At 53.8% G+C, this 23715-nt stretch overlaps 1 protein-coding gene across 1 annotated transcript in view; it reads left to right on the forward strand.

The window, feature by feature from the left end:
- The window catches only part of LOC119101821 (tubby-related protein 4), a 66549-nt gene that overhangs the window by 16798 nt on the left and 26036 nt on the right, over window positions 1-23715 (forward strand). Inside the window, exons 3-8 of the mRNA XM_037225248.1 lie at window positions 771-953; window positions 6465-6572; window positions 7828-7993; window positions 15735-15827; window positions 20562-20725; window positions 23395-23619. Coding sequence (XP_037081143.1) covers window positions 771-953; window positions 6465-6572; window positions 7828-7993; window positions 15735-15827; window positions 20562-20725; window positions 23395-23619 — 939 coding nt within the window. The remainder of the gene's footprint in view (window positions 1-770; window positions 954-6464; window positions 6573-7827; window positions 7994-15734; window positions 15828-20561; window positions 20726-23394; window positions 23620-23715) is intronic.

A 23715-nucleotide genomic window follows, 5' to 3' on the forward strand; every position in this document is an offset into this window, starting at 1 on the left:
GGGAGAGGTAGTAACGGACGCGTGCTGCAGCAGCTAGATAGTGATCTTGGTAGGTGTTCACTTTCTCTGTTAGCTTGACAAGGCGACGCTTTTCACTTTTATTAATTGTAAACGCAAGGGAAATGTGCCATGTAAAAACCAGCCATAAACCTGGGTATACTACAAACTACTTCAAACGACGATAGTTTCCAACCAGGTGTAGTCGGTTGATGTTTCACCCTGTTATTGCACGGTCATTTCTTCACATGGGAAAATAAAACAACCAATTCTGTGTGACATTGTGAATGCATCGTTCACCCGGGAACAAAACGGCTTTTCTACTGCAAGCCAAGAGCCCGGGACGGCAAATCGTAACAGTACTGAAATATATTGAACAATTATGAGACGGGCCTCGAGGAAAGAGATGCTCAGAAGTTCAACACACGGAGAAAGATCAATAAGTCAGGCCGAAAATGATATAAAATAATGCGTATTGACTTCAATACAAGGCCGCTCTCTATCACGTCTTTATCAGTGTGCTCTTCAGCTGCAAAGTTAAGATTTACCAATTTATAATCATCACCCCACGTTATTGGCCAACATGTATCCATGCACCATGGTGACATGCTGCCTCCTCCGTGACGACGTCATACCGTGGTGACGTCCTGCCTTCTCCGCACAAACCAGCGGCAAGCATTGCCAGTCCGCAGCACAAGAGCCTCCTCCCCTCCCCGTCTGGCCCCATTCCCTGCCGTTAGAGTTTTGATGACACAGGTCTCCCCTCCCTCCAGATCGTGCTGGTGCGATGGAACGAGCCCTACCAGAAGCTAGCCACGTGTGACAGCTCGGGCATCATCTTCGTCTGGATCAAGTACGAAGGCCGCTGGAGCATCGAGCTCATCAACGACCGCAGCACGCCGGTCACTCACTTCTCATGGTCACACGACGGTCGGATGGCCCTCATCTGCTACCAGGTACGGCCCTGGGCGCCCCCTTAATCCTGCTGTTAGATGTACTAATGCCGTTAAACGGGGCGTCAACTGACAAACGGGCAGCGCTGCACGACTGCGCTCACACCCACAGGGACGCATTCGGGGACTAAGATCACAATCAGATGGAGGCTGGAACCCATCCAACTTCCAGCTGAGTACTCACAAATTGACATTGGGCCTGCCAAACCTGAGACGTGACCCTCATGGGAACTGCAAGAAATTCGGGTCGCGAAGCGCTCAGCACAAAAATGGAAGCGAGTCGCTTAAAGTGAAGGAGCTGTTTCCAAACTTCCGTACTCGTTTGCTCACACAAGATTGCTATAAAATAATTACGAAAGAAAAAACTAAAACTTCAGACAAAGCTTTTCAATATCCTGTAAATATCACCTAAAAGCCGCCGAATCCCGGGTGAACTAAACGATACGGTTACCCTCTGTCGATCTCTTCCTAACTGATGACGCGAATTTATATTTTGTGGAACTATTTTCCCATCAATGCTATTCAAAATTGCCGCACCTTGTGTTGCCGATTCACACCTGGCTTAGGCCTCACGGAGAAAATTGTTTTGTTTTTAGGCAAAGTAGCATCTTGATGGTCTGAACGATGTGTATCATGTTGTTATAAACAGTGGCAAAAAATACATAATTGTCGCTGATATTATGGCGTATATCAATGAACCCCGACCTCTTTACAAGTAACATTTTGAAATGATTTGGCCGGATACTCCACTGTGACTGACGTGCGTAGATACCTGTGGTACAAACGGATGAAGAGAGCACTACACGGGAACACAGGCAATCAAGCTCGAACATTCACTTTTGTTTGGCAGCAAGCAACAAGTCCGACAGCATTCAGCACGCCTTTAAGCTGGAGGGAACTGGATGCCCCAGCCGCCTCCTGGGCTGCACTGTTACAAAGGGCAATCATTGCTATGGATTATCGGCAATCCATACAGTCGCGCTGATAATGGCACCGTCCCCAGTGGACGCCATTTCAGCGCGTCAATCCACTCCGCCCCGAGTGGGGGTGGAGCTTCCACCCACCTCCAGAGTACAGCTGCCACGGGATGTCGTGAGGGCGCTCCACGCGCGCGCCGCGTCCCTCTCAGGAAGCGGCGCGCTGGGCTGATGGCGGTGGCCCCGGCTTCGGGGACGGGACCGAAGCGATGACGGGTGCGCTTGCCGATGCGATCGTCCGATACGAATGCAGACTGATCAGAGCTTTCTCGATCTGGGCAAGAAAGGCGTTCAGCGCCTTGCTTTGGGGCAAATTGCGTTCAAGGGCTCAAAAGCCCGACCTTCCATACATCAGGCGGCATCAGTTGAGTGCATTTGTCAAGCAAACATTGAGGCATACGTTTTACGAGAAATGTTCTGTTTGGTGGCAGTGGTCATGGTCACGGCATAGTTAATACTTTTATCCTGTTCGCGGCCTTTTTATTTTTGACTGTATTGTTTAACACCAATCTGAACACGCACATGGCAGGTCGGTTTTACCCTCGGTACCCTTCGCTCCGATATGGGGTCAATTTGGTCTCCAGAGATCTAAAAAAAGCAAAAGGGCTAGAAACACCAAATTCACGGGATGGATTGACCTGTGTGTGGATTGACCTGTGTTAATATGTAAGGTTCCTAGGCTACGACCTTTGGGTCAGATAAAGTCAAGCAATGCCAAACTCCAGATTGGTATCCAAAGTCCCCAAGACCTCCTCATACAACCACCTTGAACGTAGATGTCTGTTTTAAGCAAAACGCCACCGATGTTAATTTCAGGCCAGGGGATTTTTCATCCTTTAGAAGATAATGATAACCATAATATTTCGCGGTTATTATAATTTTTGCATTTAAGTAAGCGTCAAGGATTACGCCAGACGGCATGTTTTCAAAACAGTGTTCAATTATGAGTTCAATCATTTTAGTTTCTAAGGAACCATCTCAAAGATGTATGGCTTCGCCTAACACTCCGCAGTCGCACCAGCTTGAGCGATTTCTTAGAAATTGCCTTCACAGACCGCTACGGCCTGACTTTGACTTGCCATCGCTCAGCGACCCTGCAAGGTACATCTCATTTTTATGATCAAAATATCCCCTATTGATTTGCCCACAGCTATGCAAAGATTGACGTGGCTACGCCGGGCTGTTCAGGAATTATTCTGCGTAAACTTCGAAGTGGCAGGGTCGAACTGATCCCCCACCCGAGCTCGCGTTAATCTTATCTTCTGGCAGTTTGAAACTCTCTGGCCTCATATAGTGCTTATCAAAGGGGACACTCTCACTCGGGGGTATCGAGCACTGGCGGTGGGATACCATTTTAGTTACCATGGATACTAGAGCTTCCTGCATCGAGCCCATTGCCTTCGCCAAGCCGCGCGCGTACACCCTCGGTCTGGGGTAGCTGGGCAGGGTCATCCGGTCCGACGCCGTGTGAAGAAACAACTCTGGCTAGGGACTTGAACCCGACAGTCTCTGTCGATGATAAGTTTTATTATCACAACCCGGACATATTCGACACGAGCCCGGCCGCTCCGAGCCCGGCGCTCTGAGCCTGGACTAACTTGTCGGGCCTCATGTGTCCCGGTGGACCAGTTCACCACGGCCGTCGAGTTGGGCCGTATTTTTGGCTCGTGCTGGCGGGTTCGGTCTGCAGGGTGATCCGGCCGTCAGCGCGGGGCGTCGACACAGCTGATCCGCAGAACCCGCCGCCGCATCGATCGACCTCCCTCCTGCCGGCTATCGAAACCCCCCGGCGGAATGGAGCTGCACGCCCGGCCCCGAGCGATGAACCGGGTTCAGTTCGTATGATTCGTCCTGCGCGCTCCACCACATGATGTATGTGTGCACCCTCCAATGTATGCACACGTGTCGAGGGCTAGCTTGCGACATTTCAACTTAATGTTGATGATCCGTTCGGCAAGGATGTAACTGCGCACAGGTCGGGATATGATGCAAAAGGGACATGCTTCGAGAATAGTTTCGTGTTTTGATTGCGATCCTATTTTGAGACACTGAAATACAGCTCGGTTTCAAACGGACTCCGTAACGCTTATCGCTACCATTCATAAGATTCACTGTCAAAGTGGTACATAATCTTATAAGCTCCAAACATAGTTTTGCATGCCTTTGTAGTCAGCACACAGATCATGAATAATCAAGTTCACAACATGATACTTCGGCGTTGCAAGCCAGCATAACATCATTCAAGGCTCAGAAGGCAGCCATCCGATTTAGCACCCGCTGCCAGGACTCAAGTCTGTCTCCCCATGCCTCGCCAACATGTGGAGTGATCTCTTTGGACTGACTGTTTTGCCAACATTTTTGTTCGGTCACCTTGGCCGGTCATTTCAAATCGTTAACCGAATCGTGCATCGTGCGTTGCGTACAAAAAGCCGAAAGGGAATATGTTTTCGGGGGCTGAGCTTTATTAGACGTACTGGAAATGGGAGAGGCATAGGGTAAATCGAGAAATAATCGAAGGTTTTGCTGCTGTTCGTGTCTTCGACGAGTTTTTGGATATTACGAGCCTATGACTTCTTTTGCGAATAGTTAGAGCACCTCAATTTGACAGGCGGCACCGGTGAAGCGGAGTTTTCAAGCAAGTTGTTGTATTGTTAATGCTTGCCGTTTCAACCTGTGCGTGTCTTCACGTTGTTTGATAATATAATCAATGTTTCCTTAATAAAGTCGGCTAACAGCAGCTCCTGGCATGTCAAAAGCCGATGGCTGTCAGAAGAAGAACTCTGGGCTCAGAACGCTGAAAAACTCTGCGAGCTTAAGGGACTTTTTATATCCATTGGTACTGCAATTACGATACCTATGAAATGTCTGTAATCGTGTATGGTGTCTGTAGACTGTACAGGCCCCTCGCGTGCGAACCATATAGCAGCCATATACGTTGCACTTCCACCTTGACAGTGACGTCACACACTCAAGACCGACCGGCGGCCCGTCGCCGCCGGTCCCGCCGACAGTCGATCTGGTGACGTCACATCCCGGGAGGGAGTGCCGCGGGACCGGCGCTGACTAATGACTGCCGACGCCACTTACCAGGGGGTGGAGGGGAGGGGGCGGTGCAGCCCCGCGTCCGTGACGGAGGGTGCTAGCCTGGGCGACAAAGACGGGCTTTAGGGCTTAAGTAAAGCGACAACGTCCTTCGGACTGATTTGGGAGAGACGTGAAGGGATCCTAAGCTGTATGTCGCGTTGAAGTGACACTCGCACTCAGTGCAGGTGCGGATCCCGCTTAAGGCGAGCCCCGCGCGGTGACCGGGGGACTCCCCATCTTCTTCCATGATGCCCCCAGATTAGCCTGTAGGCATCGACGTTCGGACAGGTTTTTCATTACGTCCGCTTGGATGACCCAAGCAGAGCGATTCTCAGACTCCCGTTGTGGCTCCGCCGGCTCTTCGGCCGGTGGGGCTGCGGCGGAGCCTAGCGCGGGGAGCGCCGCGATCCATCGCGCTCACTGGAGCACCGCCGTCAGCCAGCGGCCGCGGTAACTGTCTGATGGCCGCTGTCAGCCGGCGGCGGCGGTGGCTGTCTGATGGCCGCTGTCAGCCGGCGGCGGCGGTGGCTGTCTGATGGCCGCTGTCAGCCGGCGGCGGCGGTGACTGTCTGATGGCCGCTGTCAGCCGGCGACGGTGGTGGCTGTCTGATGGCCGCTGTCAGCCGGCGGTGGTGACTGTCTGATGGCCGCTGTCAGCCGGCGGCGGCGGTGGCTGTCTGATGGCCGCTGTCAGCCGGCGGCGGCGGCGACTGCCTGATGGCCGCTGTCAGCCGGCGACGGTGGTGACTGTCTGATGGCCGCTGTCAGTCAGCGGCGGCGGTGGCTGTCTGATGGCCGCTGTCAGTCGGCGGCGGCGGTGACTGTCTGATGGCCGCTGTCAGCCGGCAGCAGTGACTGTCTGATGGCCGCGCTCAACCGGCGGCGGCGGTGAAAGCCTGATGGCCGCTGTCAGCCGGCAATGGTGGTGACTGTCTGATGGCCGCGCTCAACCGGCGGCGGTGGCTGTCTGATGGCCGCGCTCAACCGGCGGCGGCGGTGACTGTCTGATGGCCGCTGTCAGTCGGCCGGCAGCAGTGACTGTCTGATGGCCGCTGTCAGCCGGCGACGGTGGTGACTGTCTGATGGCCGCTGTCAGCCGGCGGCGGCGGTGACTGCCTGATGGCCGCTGTCAGCCGGCGGCGGTGGTGACTGTCTGATGGCCGCTGTCAGCCGGCGGCGGCGGTGTGCCGCGCTGCCGCAATGGTCCAGTTACTCCAGCCAGACGTCGCACAGGCGAGGGGGACGCAACGGATGATCATTCCTATCCGAGTCTGAGAACCGGCCCATTGCAGCCGGTGGGCGCTGGGTGTAGCGTGTAGCGCGTGCGGCGCCGCGTGTGCGCCTGTCCCCCTCGACGTGAGCAGCGCCGCCGGTGCGGCGGTGGAGGCTCGACGCCACCGTTGTCGACGCGCGGGCGGCGGCAGCTGCTCAGCGGCAATGCCCTCTGTCACAGGATGGCTTCGTGCTGGTGGGCTCGGTGGCTGGACAGCGCTACTGGTCCTCCAACCTGCGCCTGAGCAGCAACATCGTGTGCGGCACCTGGACTCCCGACGACCAGCAGGTCAGTGTTACGGCGCCGCCAGTCATGTCACTCACGGAGCGGCACCTGGACGCCCGACGACCAGCAGGTCAGTGTTACGGTGTGCGGCACCTGGACCCCGACGACCAGCAGGTCAGTGTTACGGCGCCGCCAGGCAGGCCACTCACGGAGCGGCACCTGGACGCCCGACGACCAGCAGGTCAGTGTTACGGCGCCGCCAGGCAGGCCACTCACGGGAGTGGCACCTGGACGCCCGACGACCAGCAGGTCAGTGTTACGGTGTGCGGCACCTGGACGCCCGACGACCAGCAGGTCAGTGTTACGGCGCCGCCAGGCAGGCCACTCACGGGGTGGCACCTGGACGCCCGACGACCAGCAGGTCAGCGTTACGGCACTGCCAGTCAGGCTACTCACGGGAATATGGCCGTGTGGTGTGAAAAATGTTGCCACATCTCTTCAAGACTTCGTTTTGTGCCGTTCAAATGCACATCAATTTGTTCAGTTTTGGTCTTTTGAAACCACATGCAAAATCCATTTGCTGATGCCGACATTAGTGTACGGTCTATACACATGACTCACCCAATCACTTTCACTCTTTGATCCACACTCATGGCTGGCAAGGTAACATTCGAAGGGAAAATGCATTCCGCCGGTGATTTGCTACCCGAAGTTCTTCGCATGGATACGAAACGTTTCATAAAACCGCTTTTCACAAAGGTTCAACGCCATGGCAGACAGGGAGTGAGCACATTACGAATCTGGAAACGACAAAACTTTGTTAATTAGGCCAATGGCTGTCCGTGAAATGAACACCTTTGAGGAGCTGGGAATGAGGACCACCAATCATAAATGCCAAAGAACTGAGAAATCCTAACGGTGGGGATATCACGATAAAGCTGTTCGCAGCGAACTCGCGCGACATTGAGCGATGTTTGGAGATCAAATGTGATCCATACATTGCAGTTACGACTCACGGATTTCATGCCAAGCTGAACAAGTGCGACCTGTCGAGCGTACCCACGCACAGGTCACAGTCGTTCATTGACGAAACTTGTTTCATTTAGTCGAGTGTTGCGAGTAGGGAATTCGGATATTCAAAAATGCCGACGTGCAGTATATCTTGGTCTTCCAGTGTATCAGCTGTACCCAGCGTACATTGAGCATAAAGGGAACGCCCGACCGCGGGCGGGCATGGCATCAATCAGACAAGGCAAGTGAGGTTGACTCACGAGTATCACGGCGCACCTGTGTCTGACGCGCCTGCCGTGGTTTTCAGGTGTTCTTCGGCTCTCTGACCGGTCAGCTGGTGGTGATGGACGTGCACGGCGCGATGGTGTCCAGCGTCGCGCTGTTGGAGGGCGTCCCCGTCGTGGAGATGGGCTGGAACTGTGAAAAGTTCAAAATGGAAGAGCGCGACGAGGCCGTCACCGGCCAGGGAAAACGTGAGTTCGTCGCGGCGGCAAATCGCTGCCGCTGCTGACTATGATGAGGGCCATAAATCTCAGCTGTTATGCTCCGAATGCGTCATACCGAGGAAAATCGGTGTGCAACATATTTCTAGATAGCTTGGGGTGATTTAACGTGCTTTGTTTCTCCTGCCGAGCACCCCACTCAAATTCGTTTAAATACAACATTGAAATGCTTGTTGCTCTCACCTGGGACTGCTATAAGCCAGAGGCCGTCGAATGTCAGGCGACGCTCAACAGTGATGCATGGCTGTTCAGTCGGGCAAAAATATGTGGAGATGCAGACCACATAAGCATACAAAACCAGCATGGGTCCAACAGGAGATCAAGGCCTAGGGGAACTTTGCGCGTGAAGCGGCTGGTTTGAATCAACATCCAAAGCAATATCAAATCAGTCCGGATATCAAACCCCGCTTTTAAAACCTCTCTTGCTATCACAGCAATTATTAGCAATGTGCCTTCGTAGTTCCACTCCGCGCATCCTACAGCAGCATGGCTACATGGCTACAACAACATTTTATTGCCAGACAGCACCCTGATCGATCCCAGAGACCTGGGCGAGTGCCTAAATACTCCAGGGGAAGCCTCGCTCACTTCTAACCATGGCCGTCCTCCCATGGCCCTCTTGTTACCCGATCCGTGCGGTGCCAGACCTCGCTGTAGGTATCTGTAGTCGAAGTTTGGAGCAGTCGGAGCCCGCGCCTGCTCCCGCTCATACCAGAGCCTCTTGTCAGGAGTCTCCCGGCTCGAGAAGGTGGGGCTCCCGCTCACGCTAGATCTGGCTCCCGGTCTGTGCAACCGGAGCCCGCTCACACCAGACCCCGCTCCCGATCAGTGTAGCTCACACCAGACCCCGCTCCCGGCCACTATAACCAGAGTCCTGCTCACACCAGACCCCGTTCCCGATCAGTGACCAGAGCCCGCCCACACCAGACCCCGCTCCCGATCAGTGTAGCTCACACCAGACCCCGCTCTCGGCCAATATAACCGGAGTCCTGCTCACACCAGACCCCGTTCCCGATCAGCGACCGGAGCCCAGCTCACACCAGACCCCGCTCCCGGCCAATATAACCGGAGTCCTGCTCACACCAGACCCCGCTCCCGATCAGCGACCGGAGCCCGCTCACACCAGACCCCGCTCCCGGCCACTATAACCAGAGTCCTGCTCACACCAGACCCCGTTCCCGATCAGCGACCGGAGCCCGCTCACACCAGACCCCGCTCTCGGCCACTATAACCGGAGTCCTGCTCACACCAGACCCCGCTCCCGATCAGTGACCGGAGCCCGCTCACACCAGACCCCGCTCCCGGTCCGGACCCGGCGGTTGGCTGACGGGCCGGTCGGCTGCCCGGCACGCGTATCGATCCGGCGCTGACTTCCCCTGTCGCCGGCGGCCGGACGCCTGCTACCTGGCGGCCGCAACGCTGTGGTCGGGCCGGCCGTCTCCTCCGCCGTCGCCCAGGCCCCCCGATTGGTGGCGCTCGATGCAGGAGACGGTCACGAAGCCCGCGCAGTGTCTGGCCGCGGCCATGGCTCTCCGCCTGTCCGCCGCCGTCGCGCTGTGGCGGCGGAGCTGCTAGGGGGCGTGCTGAACGGAACTGCAAGGCGTCCTCTGGGGAAGTGGAACCTTGACAAACTCACTGGTCTCGTCGGCTCAGTATGCCTCGCTACCTGAGATTTAACGTTGACACTTGCTGGACATCAAGATGGGTACAAATTTTCATTACACGGGAATGCAACTTGATTGCTAACAGTAATTGATCAACCACACGGATCTTGCACACCAGAAATGCTACAACTTTTGTGTTTTATCTTGGACCGTACCGCTATGGCCCAGAAAGATGCCATAATAAAACCATCACCAAGTGGAACTGGTTTCTCACTGGACGCATGGTAGGGACAAAAAGTTTGCACCATTATTATAACATGAAATGTTCTCTTTTGGGAAAAGACACCACATGAATCGGGAAATTACGAGCAACTGTCTTATATTGAACTAGGACATGACTGTCGATAGACGCTTTAACAAAAGCTGAGCGTTGTTACGGAATCGCCCGTATTCAAGAGCAGCTTGCGCTCCGCACTCTCTCCTATGTTCCATGCTTCGTCCCCGCCCACAGACGATTCCACTCCGAGATAGTCCACACCTGGTCCCCAGTGTCTCCGCTCTGCTCCTCCTCCGTGTGCTCCTTGCTCCGCCCCTGCCTGGTCGTGGTCGGCGGGTAGCACCAGACGTCATTTACCTTTACCTGGTGCCAGCGGCCCCCGCCCTTGCCGCCCCCGCTAATGCCCGGTAGGAGCCGGTACGGATCAGTAATGGTGTTTGCTAATGGTAGCTGCTACCTTGTTTGCGGGAGCTGCCTGACCAGGGAAATACTTAATTGGTCCCCATATTGGCGGCCCTCCGTCGTTGTGTCATTTCCCTGTCCTCAGCTCACCTGCGCTTACGGCTAGCACTGGGGATGTTAAAATACATGGACAGTGGTGAAGGTGAGCGTGTCTTCGGTGCGCAGCCTGCCGTGAGTGCTGCATTGAACTTTTCGCGGAGCAGGACTGGAGGAGTGCGGGTATCAGGGCCTGTTCTCCGGTCTGCATTCCTGGCAGGTCTTCCAATGCGTTGTCTTGTTACCTTCGAACGCTTCAAGCCCCGGCCAATATCTAGTGACATACTCGAGTGAAAAAGAAGCGACGTCAAATGTACTTTGGCGAGGTTTGAGGTTTCTGCGTTGGAAAAAGCCTAAGATATGTCTCGCATCGGACTTGTCTTATCGTATCGTGATAATCGGAATTCCAAGACTCCGTTGTCGAGAATCGAGCGTCAGCGGATCGTTCCGTCAGTCTCAGCATCTTTACCCGGCGCCATGTTTTGATGCCGCGTTGAACATGAGTGTGTCCCTTTTCGCCGGGATTCATTTTCGTGTCCAAAGGTCATATTTCAGATAAAATGGGAAGGAAAGTGTGTTGCCTCCCGCAAAATGACGGAAGTGGGGCTTGATCGTGGCGCAGTTGGCGGTGCAGCGTTACACAACCGTCCTGTCTGCATCAGCCCGTTCCCTAACCCATCTTTACTGCAGCCCGGGACAGCATGTGTTTCTTACCGCCATTGATTTGTATGCTTCCTGGTCATAAGCTAGCTCAAATGGAAACGGAAGTGTATGGCCTGCTGCACAGTGGCGACCATGTAGCTGTGACGCCACGAAGGTGCACCGTGAAAAATCAATAAGCCCCCGGGTGGGCTGTTGTGCGCTCCGCGTCTCGCCGTGCGGCTCCATGTTATCCTTGTATACATGAATGGCGAGATGTCTGATGACGCCTGCGTCGCACCTCTTCCTCCATGAGAGCGGAAGCGTCTGTGTGTGTAAAGATCTCTATCTGGACAAGGCTGCAGTGGTCCGGAGATAGCCTGACGCAGATATCAATCTCAGTTGCTCCGTTCGTCACCGCATAAAAATGGATATACGCCACGCGCACATGTAAAACACACGCCTCTTATGATCAAATCATCAGCAACCGACAAACCTCTAGCAATGATACGACTGAAGATGAATCCCCCTTGCATTGTTCAATCTTATTTATTACTCGAATGCTGTGCAATATGTGCGATGTCCTTCCAGCATTGCGGTTTTCCACACAAAAGATGGCGTGAGTTTATCAACTGATTTATTAACATTAGATTTGTAGATCGAGTAAGTGTGTTTGAATGACGGGGTTTCAAATAGTGAAATGCTCGATTAAATGGGACTTACAAGCAGTTAGATTTGGGCCAGTTTTCAGAAGCGTCGTGCCGCCGCGTCCTGGACTTTGCGTTCAGACGTGCACCATTCATTTGATATCGAAAAGGAAATTCACAAATTTCGAGAAACTCCCAAAGCTCGAACAGCGACTGAGTCCGTATTATGGAAACAGAAAGCCAACGTGAACTAAGAAAATATGAGACAACGCCATTGACCTTGCTGCTCGTCACGCGGCATATCACGTGCGCTCGGGCTGGTGCCATATATCACGTGCGCTCGGGCGGGTGCCATACATCACGTGCGCTCGGGCGGGTGCCATACATCTGGTGGTTTATATTCGGTTGTGAGGACTGTGAGGATTCCGCAACCGGAGCATTAAGAGACTCGAAATCTCGGGAAAGGGTAGCCGAAATTCCGTCCACATATCAGTAACTCCAGCTCAACACCGACCAACTCAGAGAAACGCGGTTGTTCGACCAGGAAGCGTGACCAACGCCACAGTTGTAACAGGCTGTCTCGAGTCAAACCACTAAGGACACAATAGAGAAACACTTTTGGATTTTAAATTGCATGTGTTGATAACAGGCCCAACATCACATATTGTTAAACCGAGGACTATGCAAGGCATTACGTAAGTAAAAATGCACCTCCCAACAGGCCCCTGTCACCCCTTCAGCGGCCGTAAGACCACTGTTCCACTGACGTCATCAGCCCCTGTCCAGCCAGACGCCTCCTGCGCACCTCGTGCTGCATCTCTCAAAACAACTTTAAACGGCCAGCCGATGTCGTCCCGGGACCGCGTGACTTAGTAGTCAAATCGATGGGTGAGTGTGCCTGGTACACGGGGCCTCGCCGTCCTATTATCCGCTTCATTCCACTCGAGTGGAACGGCCGCGCCCCTGCCCGAAACCCAGGCCCAACGCATGTCACAGCGCAGGGGAAACTCTTAGTCAACGCATTGACAAACTGCTAGTTTCAGATGGATTGAAACACGTGTCATTTTGAGAGTCGATCTGGGAATCTTTTCTTGGTAAAGGTGGAACGAAACCCGCGTCCCTGCGACGTATCCACGGCAGCATATCACACGTTTTCGGACGATACGGACTAAATACTCAAATAGGATATATAATGCGTAACCTGCTGTGACACAATATGACATGAGTCCGAAGTAGTAAAGATGTTTGTTGGCCGTTGGAGCTGTTTAAAATGTGTTCGAGAGCAATGGTTGCATGGTGGCAACAAAGCGTGAACTTGGTCCTCCCCCCCCCCCCCCCCCACCACACAGACACACACCATGAACAGAACGCAAGAGGGCACAAATGCCGTCATTTATTCAGCGCTCTTCTGCAGCCTTGTCCTTTAACGCAACCCCTACAGAGTTGTTGCAATGTGTGTAGCAGTTACAGCGAAGCAGTGAAATGGCTTAACCAAGGAACGTCAGACGAACACGGTTTCAAAATCGAGCATATTTAGTCTTCATGAGAGACAAGTGCTGGACAGAATATTATTACCATGACAAGATGTTGTTCGCCGCACAAAAGTCCTTGTAGTTACATCAAAATGAACGTTTTGTTCGCGCCTATGCATGCGTATTCGCTTTCCGTCACATTGCAATGTGCCTTGCTAGGATAATCTGCAACGTTGTGAGCTGAACAAACTCTTGACTTTCCATTTGATAACGGTGGAATACATAAAATGGCCCTATTGCGAAAAGCTGCGCAGCGCTAGTGGAAACCAGATCCCGATCTAGATGATACGCAGCTGCCGCGACACAAGACCGATGCATGTTTACTGTGGAACGAACGGCAATCATGCCAGCGAAACCATCGGTCGATGCGTGGAGCCAGCGGCCCACTCTCGAACGCAGACCAGGGAGCCGCCCTCGTTGGGGACGTGTACACAGATCCGCATCTGATCCTGGCAACTGGTGCAGATCGAAACGCGAAGAGAACTGCGCGGTGTAGACGGACGTACCGTCCACATTGACCACTCTCACTTCGCACCCCGTACCCCGTTATCATACCGTCACTTCGCACCCCGTACCCCGTTATCATGCCGTCACTTTGCACCCCGTACCCCGTTATCACACCGTCACTTCGCACCCCGTACCCCGTTATCATACCGTCACTTCGCACCCCGTACCCTGTTATCATACCGTCACTTCGCACCCCGTACCCTGTTATCATACCGTCACTTCGCACCCCGTACCCCGTTATCATACCGTCACTTCGCACCCCGTACCTCGTTATCATATCGTCACTTCGCACCCCGTACCCCGTTATCATACCGTCACGTCGTCCGTTGTCACATTGTTCGTCCCGGCCCGCTCGAGGCGTCCTACTGATGCGCATTCAGCTTCCGCTACCGCAAGTGGACGGGTTCTTTATAGCGTCTGATAGCCTCAAATCATTTCAAATATCTCCGTTTCCCAGCGATTCGTATTCTTCCCGGGCCATCTCCAGGGATTAACCGGCTTTTGTAGGCCTCGGGCAGCCGGTGCCGGTCCGCCAGCGGCGGATTTGTCCCGCGGCCGGGCGATGTCAGCGCGCGCCGAGGCCTGGTGTCCACCCGGGGAGGAGCCTGGCCGACGCCAGGCCCTGATGTGCCACCCTGATGCCGTTCCACAGCCGTCGCGTCCCTATTTTAGCGGCTCGTGAGACACGCGCCTCGGCCGCATCTAAAGCGCCGCGCCGCGCCGTGGCGGACCGCCGGCCGATAACCGACCGAGCGATGTGCGCGAGGGACCCTGGTCCGCCAGGGACGCGACCGGTCCTCTGGCCGCGGCGGTCCCCGCCGATAACCGACCGAGCGATGTGCGCGAGGGACTCTGGTCCGCCGGGGACGCAACCGCTCCTCGGTCGCGGCGGTCGCGCCGCCGGCCGATAACCGACCGAGCGATGTGCGCGAGGAACCCTGGTCCACCGGGGACGCGACCGCTACTCGGCCGCGGCGGTCTCGACCGATATCCGACCGAGCGATGTGCGCGAGGGACCCTGGTCCACCGGGGACGCGACCGCTACTCGGCCGCGGCGGTCCCGGCCGATAACCGACCGAGCGATGTGCGCGAGGGACCCTGGTCCACCGGGGGACGCGACTGCTCCTCGGCCGCGACGGTCGCTCCGCCGGCCGATAACCGACCGAGCGATGTGCGCGAGGGACCCTGGTCCGCCTGGGACGCGACCGCTCCTCGGCCGCGGCGGTCCCGGCCGATAACCGACCGAGCGATGTGCGCGAGGGACCCTGGTCCGCCAGGGACGCGACCGCTCCTCGGCCGCGGCGGTCCCGGCTGATAACCGACCGAGCGATGTGCGCGAGGGACCCTGGTCCGCCAGGGACGCCACCGCCCCTCGGCCGCGGCGGTCCTGGCCGATAACCGACCGAGCGATGTGCGCGAGGGACCCTGGTCCGCCAGGGACGCGACCGTTCCTCGGCCGCGGCGGTCGCGCCGCCGGCGGACGGCTGTCGTTCGAGGAGGAGGCAGAGGAGTGGGCGAGCATGCGCTGACGAGATCTGGAACGGGGCTGTCTGGCGCTGGCGTGATTGATGAGGATAGTTGTGCCGAGGCGTGGTGATCCTGACGATTTTGGGCGACAACGTGACGTAATAGAATGGCTGGCGAAAGAAAGGATAGACACAGGGATGTAGGCATGTAAATGAAAAGCTTCACATTTATAAGGTTTTTGATGAACGTGATTTATGGACGTTGGACCTTTAGTAGAGTGCAAGGGATGTAAGCTGTTCAGTCCAGCTGCGAGGAACATCTTATCTCCATAAGTATAATTTTCTTGGCTTTACTCCCCGCTATCAGTCAAAAAGAACGGTTGACTATTTAAACCCGGCCACGAGCGTTTGTCGGAAAAGCGATGTCAATACATAAACGAGCAATGAGTTATATGGAGTAGCACCAGTGCTACTAGTGGAGCAAATTGTTGCTTGCACTTTTTGCATGCTGACAAAATACTGAGTTTATTTGTTGTTCCAGGGAGGCAGCTGGTTCTGGCCGTCAGCTTCGAGAACGGTCTCATCAACCTGATGACCAGTTACGACGACATCACGCCAATCGTTATTCGAACAGGTAAGAGATCCATACGGTTCTTCCTCTGTGTCGTTCCGGCGACTCGGCCGAAAGAGCGTCGGATAACATGGCCAATACATAGCTTGCGTCGTGGATGTTGTGCCTGTGTGGCTTGTATTTGGCGGTCAGTTGGCCACCCGTTAAGAAAGCCATAATGATTTGGAGGTGGCAGTGTCATGCCATTGCGTGGCATGCTCTGGTTATGGTGCATATAGGGTCCGTTCGATATGCTGCCACCTTTGCGCCTTTTTCGGTCGTAAGCCTGTGGACTAACACGCGGTCATATTGAGGCTATCACTATGTGAACCTGGCTTTCAAGTGGAAACTGTGGTGCAAGACGCAGTACCATAATCTTCAATTGTCATTCAGCATGAAAACGTTGCAATCACTTTGAAAGTTTTGACAATGCAATGACAGAAAGATACTGCTGACATGATAGAAAGCAAGTACCAATAATGGTGCTTATCAAGTTTTACCATAGACTTCTTATCATGCAGTTTAAGGCTAAAGCTAGCAGAACTTTGATGGCATAAAGATAACAACCAGATAAAAAATAAAGATACCATATGAATTGTGAAAGCATGCCGCAACCCTCTTCATGTTGAACTCAAAAGTATTTTTTGACAGACCCAATCCATTTAAAGCTTACACAGAACTATTGATATTTAAGATGGCAAAAACATTACACAAGAAACAGCAAACAGCTGTTTCTTGTGTAATGTTTTTTCAATGGATGTGCTACGTGTTGAAATGTGAATACAAGCCAAATGCATTATGTTTTATTCACCGAAAGGAAAATTACGTTTAAAAATCAAGACGCGTGAATCCAGAGCATATTTTGAATATGTGCAGGCGCTGTCACTAAAAATATGTCGAAATGAGAAATCATCTCGGCTGCCACATTCTAACACCCGATGCACGGAAGTACACTTTGGACTGCCCGAACACAGGCGGCGAGGAAGAAGGGTATGACTCACCCATGCCCAGTAAAATGTTAGAAGGTTATTCGCCATGAACATCAAACATCACAAACATAGTGCAAATAATGCGAACATCCCGTCTATTCAACCTCTAACGCCGTAACACCCAGTGCACGATACTGTGCTGAGCTGCCTGAAGCAGAGGCGGCGAAGCGGGAAGTGTTGCTGTTACTGTTGCTGCCCGAAGCGACGATCCGCTCCTCGCGGAACGATGAGAGACAACTTGCCGGCGGGCATCAGTGTTCACTGCAACGACTACAGAGTTAACTCCCAACATGCATAACCAAAGTAACGTTGCTCAAGCCAAGTCTCGAGACGACGTTTGTGAGATTATCTCCGGGCAAAGAAGATTACACCGTAATCTTGATAAAGGTCACATCCATAACTTCCGTCCAGAGGTGGAGCCAAGTCGTCCCCAGTCTATGCGGTCACGTTTCGCGAAAAACTCCCAGATGGTGCCGTGTTAAAGTCTTCGGCCAAAGCCTCGCCGCCCTGAGGGCTGCGTCCGACTGCGGGCGCACGCTGCCGACGTTCGGCCGCCGCCGACACCTCCTCGGAGGCCGAGCGCGGGCGCTGGATCGGCGATGAGGGCTCCCGGGCAGGCGCCGAACATGGCAATCGCGCCAGCCGTCCCGCTGTGGATTGGACGGCTGATTGTCTGCGCTGGCGCCGGCCGCCCTGCAGTCCACCCGCGGACCATCGACCGGCATTGCACGGCAGTTCTGTTCTGAACTATTTTGGCGGGTCGGCTCGTGGCCCTTCGTATGCGAAGCCGCGCCGTGGCCCTGCTGTGTATGCAGAGTCGAGCGAGCTGTGGCGAGCGGACAGCCAGTTCATAACCACTGCGGTTTCGCAAAAAGGTTTGGTCCGAGTGATTATAAGGAAAGTGTGTTGAACCAAATGCCTTTGTGGGTATGTGGAGGTGAACTCCACGATTTATGTTCGATAAAATAGGAAAGGTGTACAGCAATAAAGTAAGGCGGAGCGCTTGCCCGACAGTCGTTAATCCGATCCTGTGTGTTCAGGACTACGTGTAGGACGTGCCACAAATGGTTTACAAATGGTCCGTCCCGATGGCACAGTTGGCTAGAGTGCTTGCCTTCCGATCCACCCAACGGCGGCAGCGTGGGTAAGAGCTGCTTTAGGCGCTTGGCATTTGGCCTAGACAAGTATGGCTTGTGGCCGGTGGCAGCGGCCACCCTAAAAGTCTGGTGACGTCAGAGGACACGACAGACAGTGCCGAGTATTACGTCACGTTAAACTGTCGTCACCAAATTTTGCCGTTGGCCTGGAATTGTGCGATCGGATGGTGGGGCTCGGGGCTTATCCAAAAAACACTTTTTAGCGTCAGCTCTGATCCCAGAAACCCATCCATTCAAAAGGATTGGATTAATTTCTTTGTTTTTAAAAATACGGAAGACCGATTGCGTAATACAGTTATGACGGCAACACAAATGTTTAAATGGGTATAGGTGGCACCGATGAAAACAACTGGCTCTTTGCAGAGCGAGTGCACCAAACGCCGAGTGCTGACTTTTTAGGAAGAGCTGATGAGTATTGGGCCAAGCTCGACGGAGGCAAAGACAATTTCTCGGGAATCGTCCAGCCTGATGCAACAGCGGGGTGTTAAAGGAAACCATACATCTCTGAGATACTTTTTTAGACAGCTAGACATTTGAATTTAGGATTACGAAAAGGTGCATTGATCACGGACCGGGTATGAAAGTCAGACCGAGAGCGACACCAGTTCTTTTTTTCGGCTGGGGAGTTTGCTATTTGTGGTAGCTTTTGTTTTTTTCGAATTTCTTGATCACGAAGACCGCGACAGACGTCTTCCTTGGACTTCTGGAAGGTCATAATAGGCATCCATCCTAAATTGACCTAGATTAATATCTTATTCGACGCACGTACCGCCTAACGTAATCCTTGACGTTTATTCAATTTAAAAACCAGAACAATCTCGTAGGTTTTTAGTCCCATTGACCTTCTAAGGGCCTAACAAGGTCACCAACCTAAAACAAACACTACCTGACCTTTGCCTAGAACAGGTATCTAGGTTCAAGGCGGTTGCGTTAGAAGGTCCGGCGACACTTTGGACAACAATATGGATTTCGACTATATTTGACCTTATTTGACACAGAGGCCATGACTAATGAACCCCAGATTTGTCACAAGCGAGTAATGTCCTAGCCAAATTACTCTGTGGCTTTGGTGTCTCTCACTCTTTTAGTTATGGAGATAGCAGGGGGTCAAATTGCTCCGACTGACCCCCGAGTATCGAACCAGTCACCTGGGCGCGTGTTAGCTGAACAGGAGACTACAGCCTTCGTTTGGGTGCATACATTCTTGATACTTCGCTGTCATTGGTGTGATATGTCATTCTCTGATTTTTTCATTTGTCGACTGATGATGATTTAACTATGGTTTACTAAAGCTGTTGCGCAAGAAAAGCTTGCACATTTCACGTTAGCCGCATTTTATGTATCATATAACCTGTAATCCTTCACATCCTTTCTATTATAGGTTATTTTTATTTTTATGAAGTACGGTGTAAATGTGACGTCACTGACGACCGTCACGTGAATAATTTTGCATGAAGTCAAATATTTCCTCAACGCCGACAGCTAGTTCCAAACTTGTTTGCTACCACCACAACCGTTAGATAAGATATTTCATTTTTAACGCGATGGTATCGTTCGCTTCGAAAATAACTACCATAAGATAGCTATTTCCATCGCTCACAGCAAAAATTTTCACGCAACGCTGAGTTGTAAAGGAGAAAACTAATCACGTGTCTTTGGGAGGCTCAACCCAGCTCATTCAGTTCTGAACGCATCGCTTTGATCATTTACATTAATCTCCGAATGACCGCGTACTAGGCAAACAGCCGATGAGACTAATCCAGTTGCCGAAGCCTAGTGACGTCTGAAGTCGGGTTTGGCAATGGTCCCGACCCTCCCCGCCCCTTCGCCTTCGACTATACCAGGTGAAGTGGGCACAACTTTGTCGTTCCTACGCTGCCCCCTCCCGCTCCGCTACTCGCGTGTTCTTTGAGACGCCGATGGCTATCTGGTGCGTTTCGTCATCTGTGCTGTCTGACAGGCGTGAAAGGGGGCGTTCGGATTCCCGGAGCCGCAGTTGTGGTCTTTAACCACTTACTGATGCCGTCAATCCATCAGTTCTTGGATCAGCTTGAGGACATCGATTTCAATCGACAATCGGGACCAAAGCGAACAGACCGGCGTGCGGTTCCTGTCGACACACGTGACCGAGGCACCCGGGATGCGACGGATGCGTGACGTCAGAGCCCGCGCCTGTCGCGCCAGAAACACCGCACTTGCGTCACCGTCGCTCATAATGGTCGTACCGAAAGCTCCTCGCCGAGATCATAGGGAAGGCGACACCGTGCTCGACCGGTGGCGCCTGGACATACCGAGAGACGCCCATCCACAGCCCGCACATCACGCGCCCGGGACCACCCTCCGCCTAATCCGACGCGCTCGGCGCCGATCCCGTGCGTGCGCGAGGCGCGCACCGTGAGCTGGGTGTCAGGTGCTCGGTCGCTTGGCGCCGATCCGGTGGGTGCTCGAGGCGCGCCCCGTGAGCTGGGTGTCAGGTGCTCGGTCGCTCGGCGCCGATCCCGTGCGTGCTCGAGGCGCGCCCCGTGAGCTGGGTGTCAGGTGCTCGGTCGCTCGGCGTCCTGCCGGCCGGTGTGTTAGACGGAGAGCCGCCAGTCTCGCCTCTCGCCCCGCAGGCCTCCTCGGGGTCAAGATGGAGTGGTGCAACAGCGGCGAGCTGCTGGCCGTGGCAGGCCACAGCATCGGCGCCGACAGCATGCCGGGCGTGCACACCAACATGGTGCACTTCTACACGGGCCAGGGCGAGCTGCGTTACACCAGCAGACTACCCTACGACGCTGTGAGTATCCATTGTAGAGGCTCAGATCGCCGCTCTTTATCATAACGGCATTACAGTACACTTAATGGCTACAACATCACAATACACAACATCACAATACACAACATCACAATACACAACATCACAATATACAACATCACAATACACAACATCACAATACACAACATCACAATACACAACATCACAATACACAACATCACAATACACAACACCACAATACACAACATCACAATACACAACATCACAATACACAACATCACAATACACAACATCACAATACACAACATCACAATACACAACATCACAATACACACATCACAATACACAACATTGATTCCTGTTCTGCTGTAATTCCTACGTCAGGGCTAAAAAAAAACTGGAAGTAACGTTACACTAGGACCAAAAGAAATATACTTGGATTCTCGCTCAACTGATTACGATGGCGTACTTAACGTAATTTGTTCAAGCGGGATTGCCTTACCCATTAAGTCGCTTCTCGCATGCCGAAGAACAGCGCATTGCCCCACAATTGCGTTATGGGCATCTGACCGCGTTCATTGTTGCTACCTGATTCGCTTGCGTGACCAAATACAGTGGTATTTTTTTTAGTAGCGTGACGTGTCGTGCTAGCGGCTTTGATATCAGACTGTCAAGGGCATGGTACTGGTCACCAATTACCAAACCTTAAAGTTAAAGCAAGCAAAACAAAAAATGAGGAAGGCTCATTTAGACGCCTCGTACCAGCTAACCGTCCGTCATGATGCCGCTCTATCAGTTTACGGCTGCTTCGTTGTCTGGTTGCGACATCATGTTTAGACGGAATGGTCGGTGAATTGCTCATGGTACCCACTGTTCTGGAGTTCGTTATTTATGGTGCCGTTAAGAGTTGTTTACAATTGTATGTTTGTTATTGCGGATGCTGATGGGAAGCAACGGGTGTCGTGTATACGCAAGCGCTGTAAATGAGTGTGGTTTTGGCGAAGAGAGCGGTCCCAAACTGGATAAAAGTGTCACCGTGCTGTTAAAATGATGCATTTTCTGACAGTTGGTCTGACATAATCAGCAGGGCTCCATGGCCAAACGTGTTACGCGAATTACCAGATGCACCGTTCAGCTGCCTTGGTAAATTCCATCACGTCCACAAACGTTGTCCTGTGCTCTTCATAATCTTAAGGATTCCGGACCGTCGAGTAGTTTCATTCCGTGCGAAAATGTAGCGTGCTTTTTAAGAGCAGCTATGTTTTTAACGGATATCTCTTCGCCCAATTTCCACTCCATTATCAACAAAGAGAAAGATGACCGTGGTTTATATTTGCTCAGTTGGGACCCATTTGTTTCAACATGGCACCTGAACCGGCGACAAGCATCATCAAACACAATTGACGGTAGGCGGTGCACAGTGTAGTCGCGAGTCAGGTCCAGCGGGGAGCACGGAGACCACAACCGACTCGGATCCCAGTCAGGGCAGACTGACGACCATCGACCTACCGCCGTCCCAGATAGGAGCTGACGAACGGCTGGTGGACCCCGACAGCGACAGTGACGACCATCGACCTACCGTCACCCTACATCGCAGCTGACGAACGGCTGGTGGACCCCGACAGCGACAGTGACCACCACCGACCTACCGCCGTCCACAGATAGGAGCTGACGAACCGCTGGTGGACCACGACAGCGACAGTGACGACGCAATCGACCTACCGTGCACCCTACATCGCAGCTGATGAACGTCCAGCGGACCCCGACAGCGACAGCGACGGCCATCGACCTACCGCTGCCCCAATAGGAGTTGACGAACGTCTAGCGGACACCGACAACGACAGTGACGACCATCGACCTACCGCTGCCCACATGGGAGTTGACGAACGTCTAGCGGACACCGACAACGACAGTGACGACCATCGACCTACCGCTGCCCCACATAGGAGTTGACGAACGTCTAGCGGACACGACAACGACAGTGACGACCATCGACCTACCGCTGCCCCGCAAGAGCTGACGAACGTCTAGCGACCCCGACAGTGACGTCGACGACGACCTACTGCCGCTGCCCCAGATAGGAGCTGACGAACGTCTGACAGACCCCGAGACAGCGACAGCGACCACCTCTGGTGTCCAGCCTCAGGGGTCCGGCCTAACACGCGCTGACAGTTATATTCTCCATCAGGCCGACTCTGGCAGATTGTTGTCACTACCGCTGACATTGCGTGGACACGTGGCCCACACTAGACACCCGCTGCTGTCCTCGACTGGTGGTATTTTGCCACATAGTCCCGCGTGAGACCACCTCTTCCGCAGAGGATCGCTTTCATGTAGCTGCATAGGCCACGTCAGACTAGCTCTGTTGTTGACATGACGGTCACATTAATCCAACAAGAGAATAGTGAACACCGCACTGTATTGCGTTAGTTGATTCACACGGTAGCTTGCAGCCAAAGCTTGTTTTTCCAGACCAGAGGCTTAGTTCCAATTCATTAGCCTAAAATGAGTCATAAAACCAAAGCTTGTCATCTAAAAAGGATCCTCCAGCATAATCTTCAAGCCACTTTCTTATTTTTATGTCGCTGTTTCCCACCACACCGCGCGCTCCCTCGTGTCCTGTGCTGCGCCGCCCTGGCCGCTGCCACCGCAGTGCCACGCACCGCTGACGCCGCCTCTGCCGCCCCTAGTGCGGCGTTACGGCGCTGACCTGGGGCCACAACGACCGGCGCCTGTTCGTGGCCACGGGCCCTGTGGTGCACGTGGCGTGGATCGGACGCCGCGTGGCGCCTCTGCAGCTGCTCTGCCGGCTGCGCATCAAGGACGCGCTGGCGGCGGAGGAGGCGGCCGGCCGGCTGCCGCTGCCGCGCCGCGTCCGCCTGCAGATGGCCAGCCTCTTCAGCTCCACATTGCGGGTCAGTGGAGACTGAGTGGACGCCGCGCGCCGCCATCTTAGGTCCCGCGGGTGCCGGGCCGCCGGCGTCTACACGCCGCTGGAGCGGGCGACGCCG

Source organism: Pollicipes pollicipes, unplaced genomic scaffold (genome assembly GCF_011947565.3).
Source record: "Pollicipes pollicipes isolate AB1234 unplaced genomic scaffold, Ppol_2.1 Scaffold_4881;HRSCAF=5763_pilon_pilon_pilon, whole genome shotgun sequence".
Classification (NCBI taxonomy): domain Eukaryota; kingdom Metazoa; phylum Arthropoda; class Thecostraca; order Pollicipedomorpha; family Pollicipedidae; genus Pollicipes; species Pollicipes pollicipes.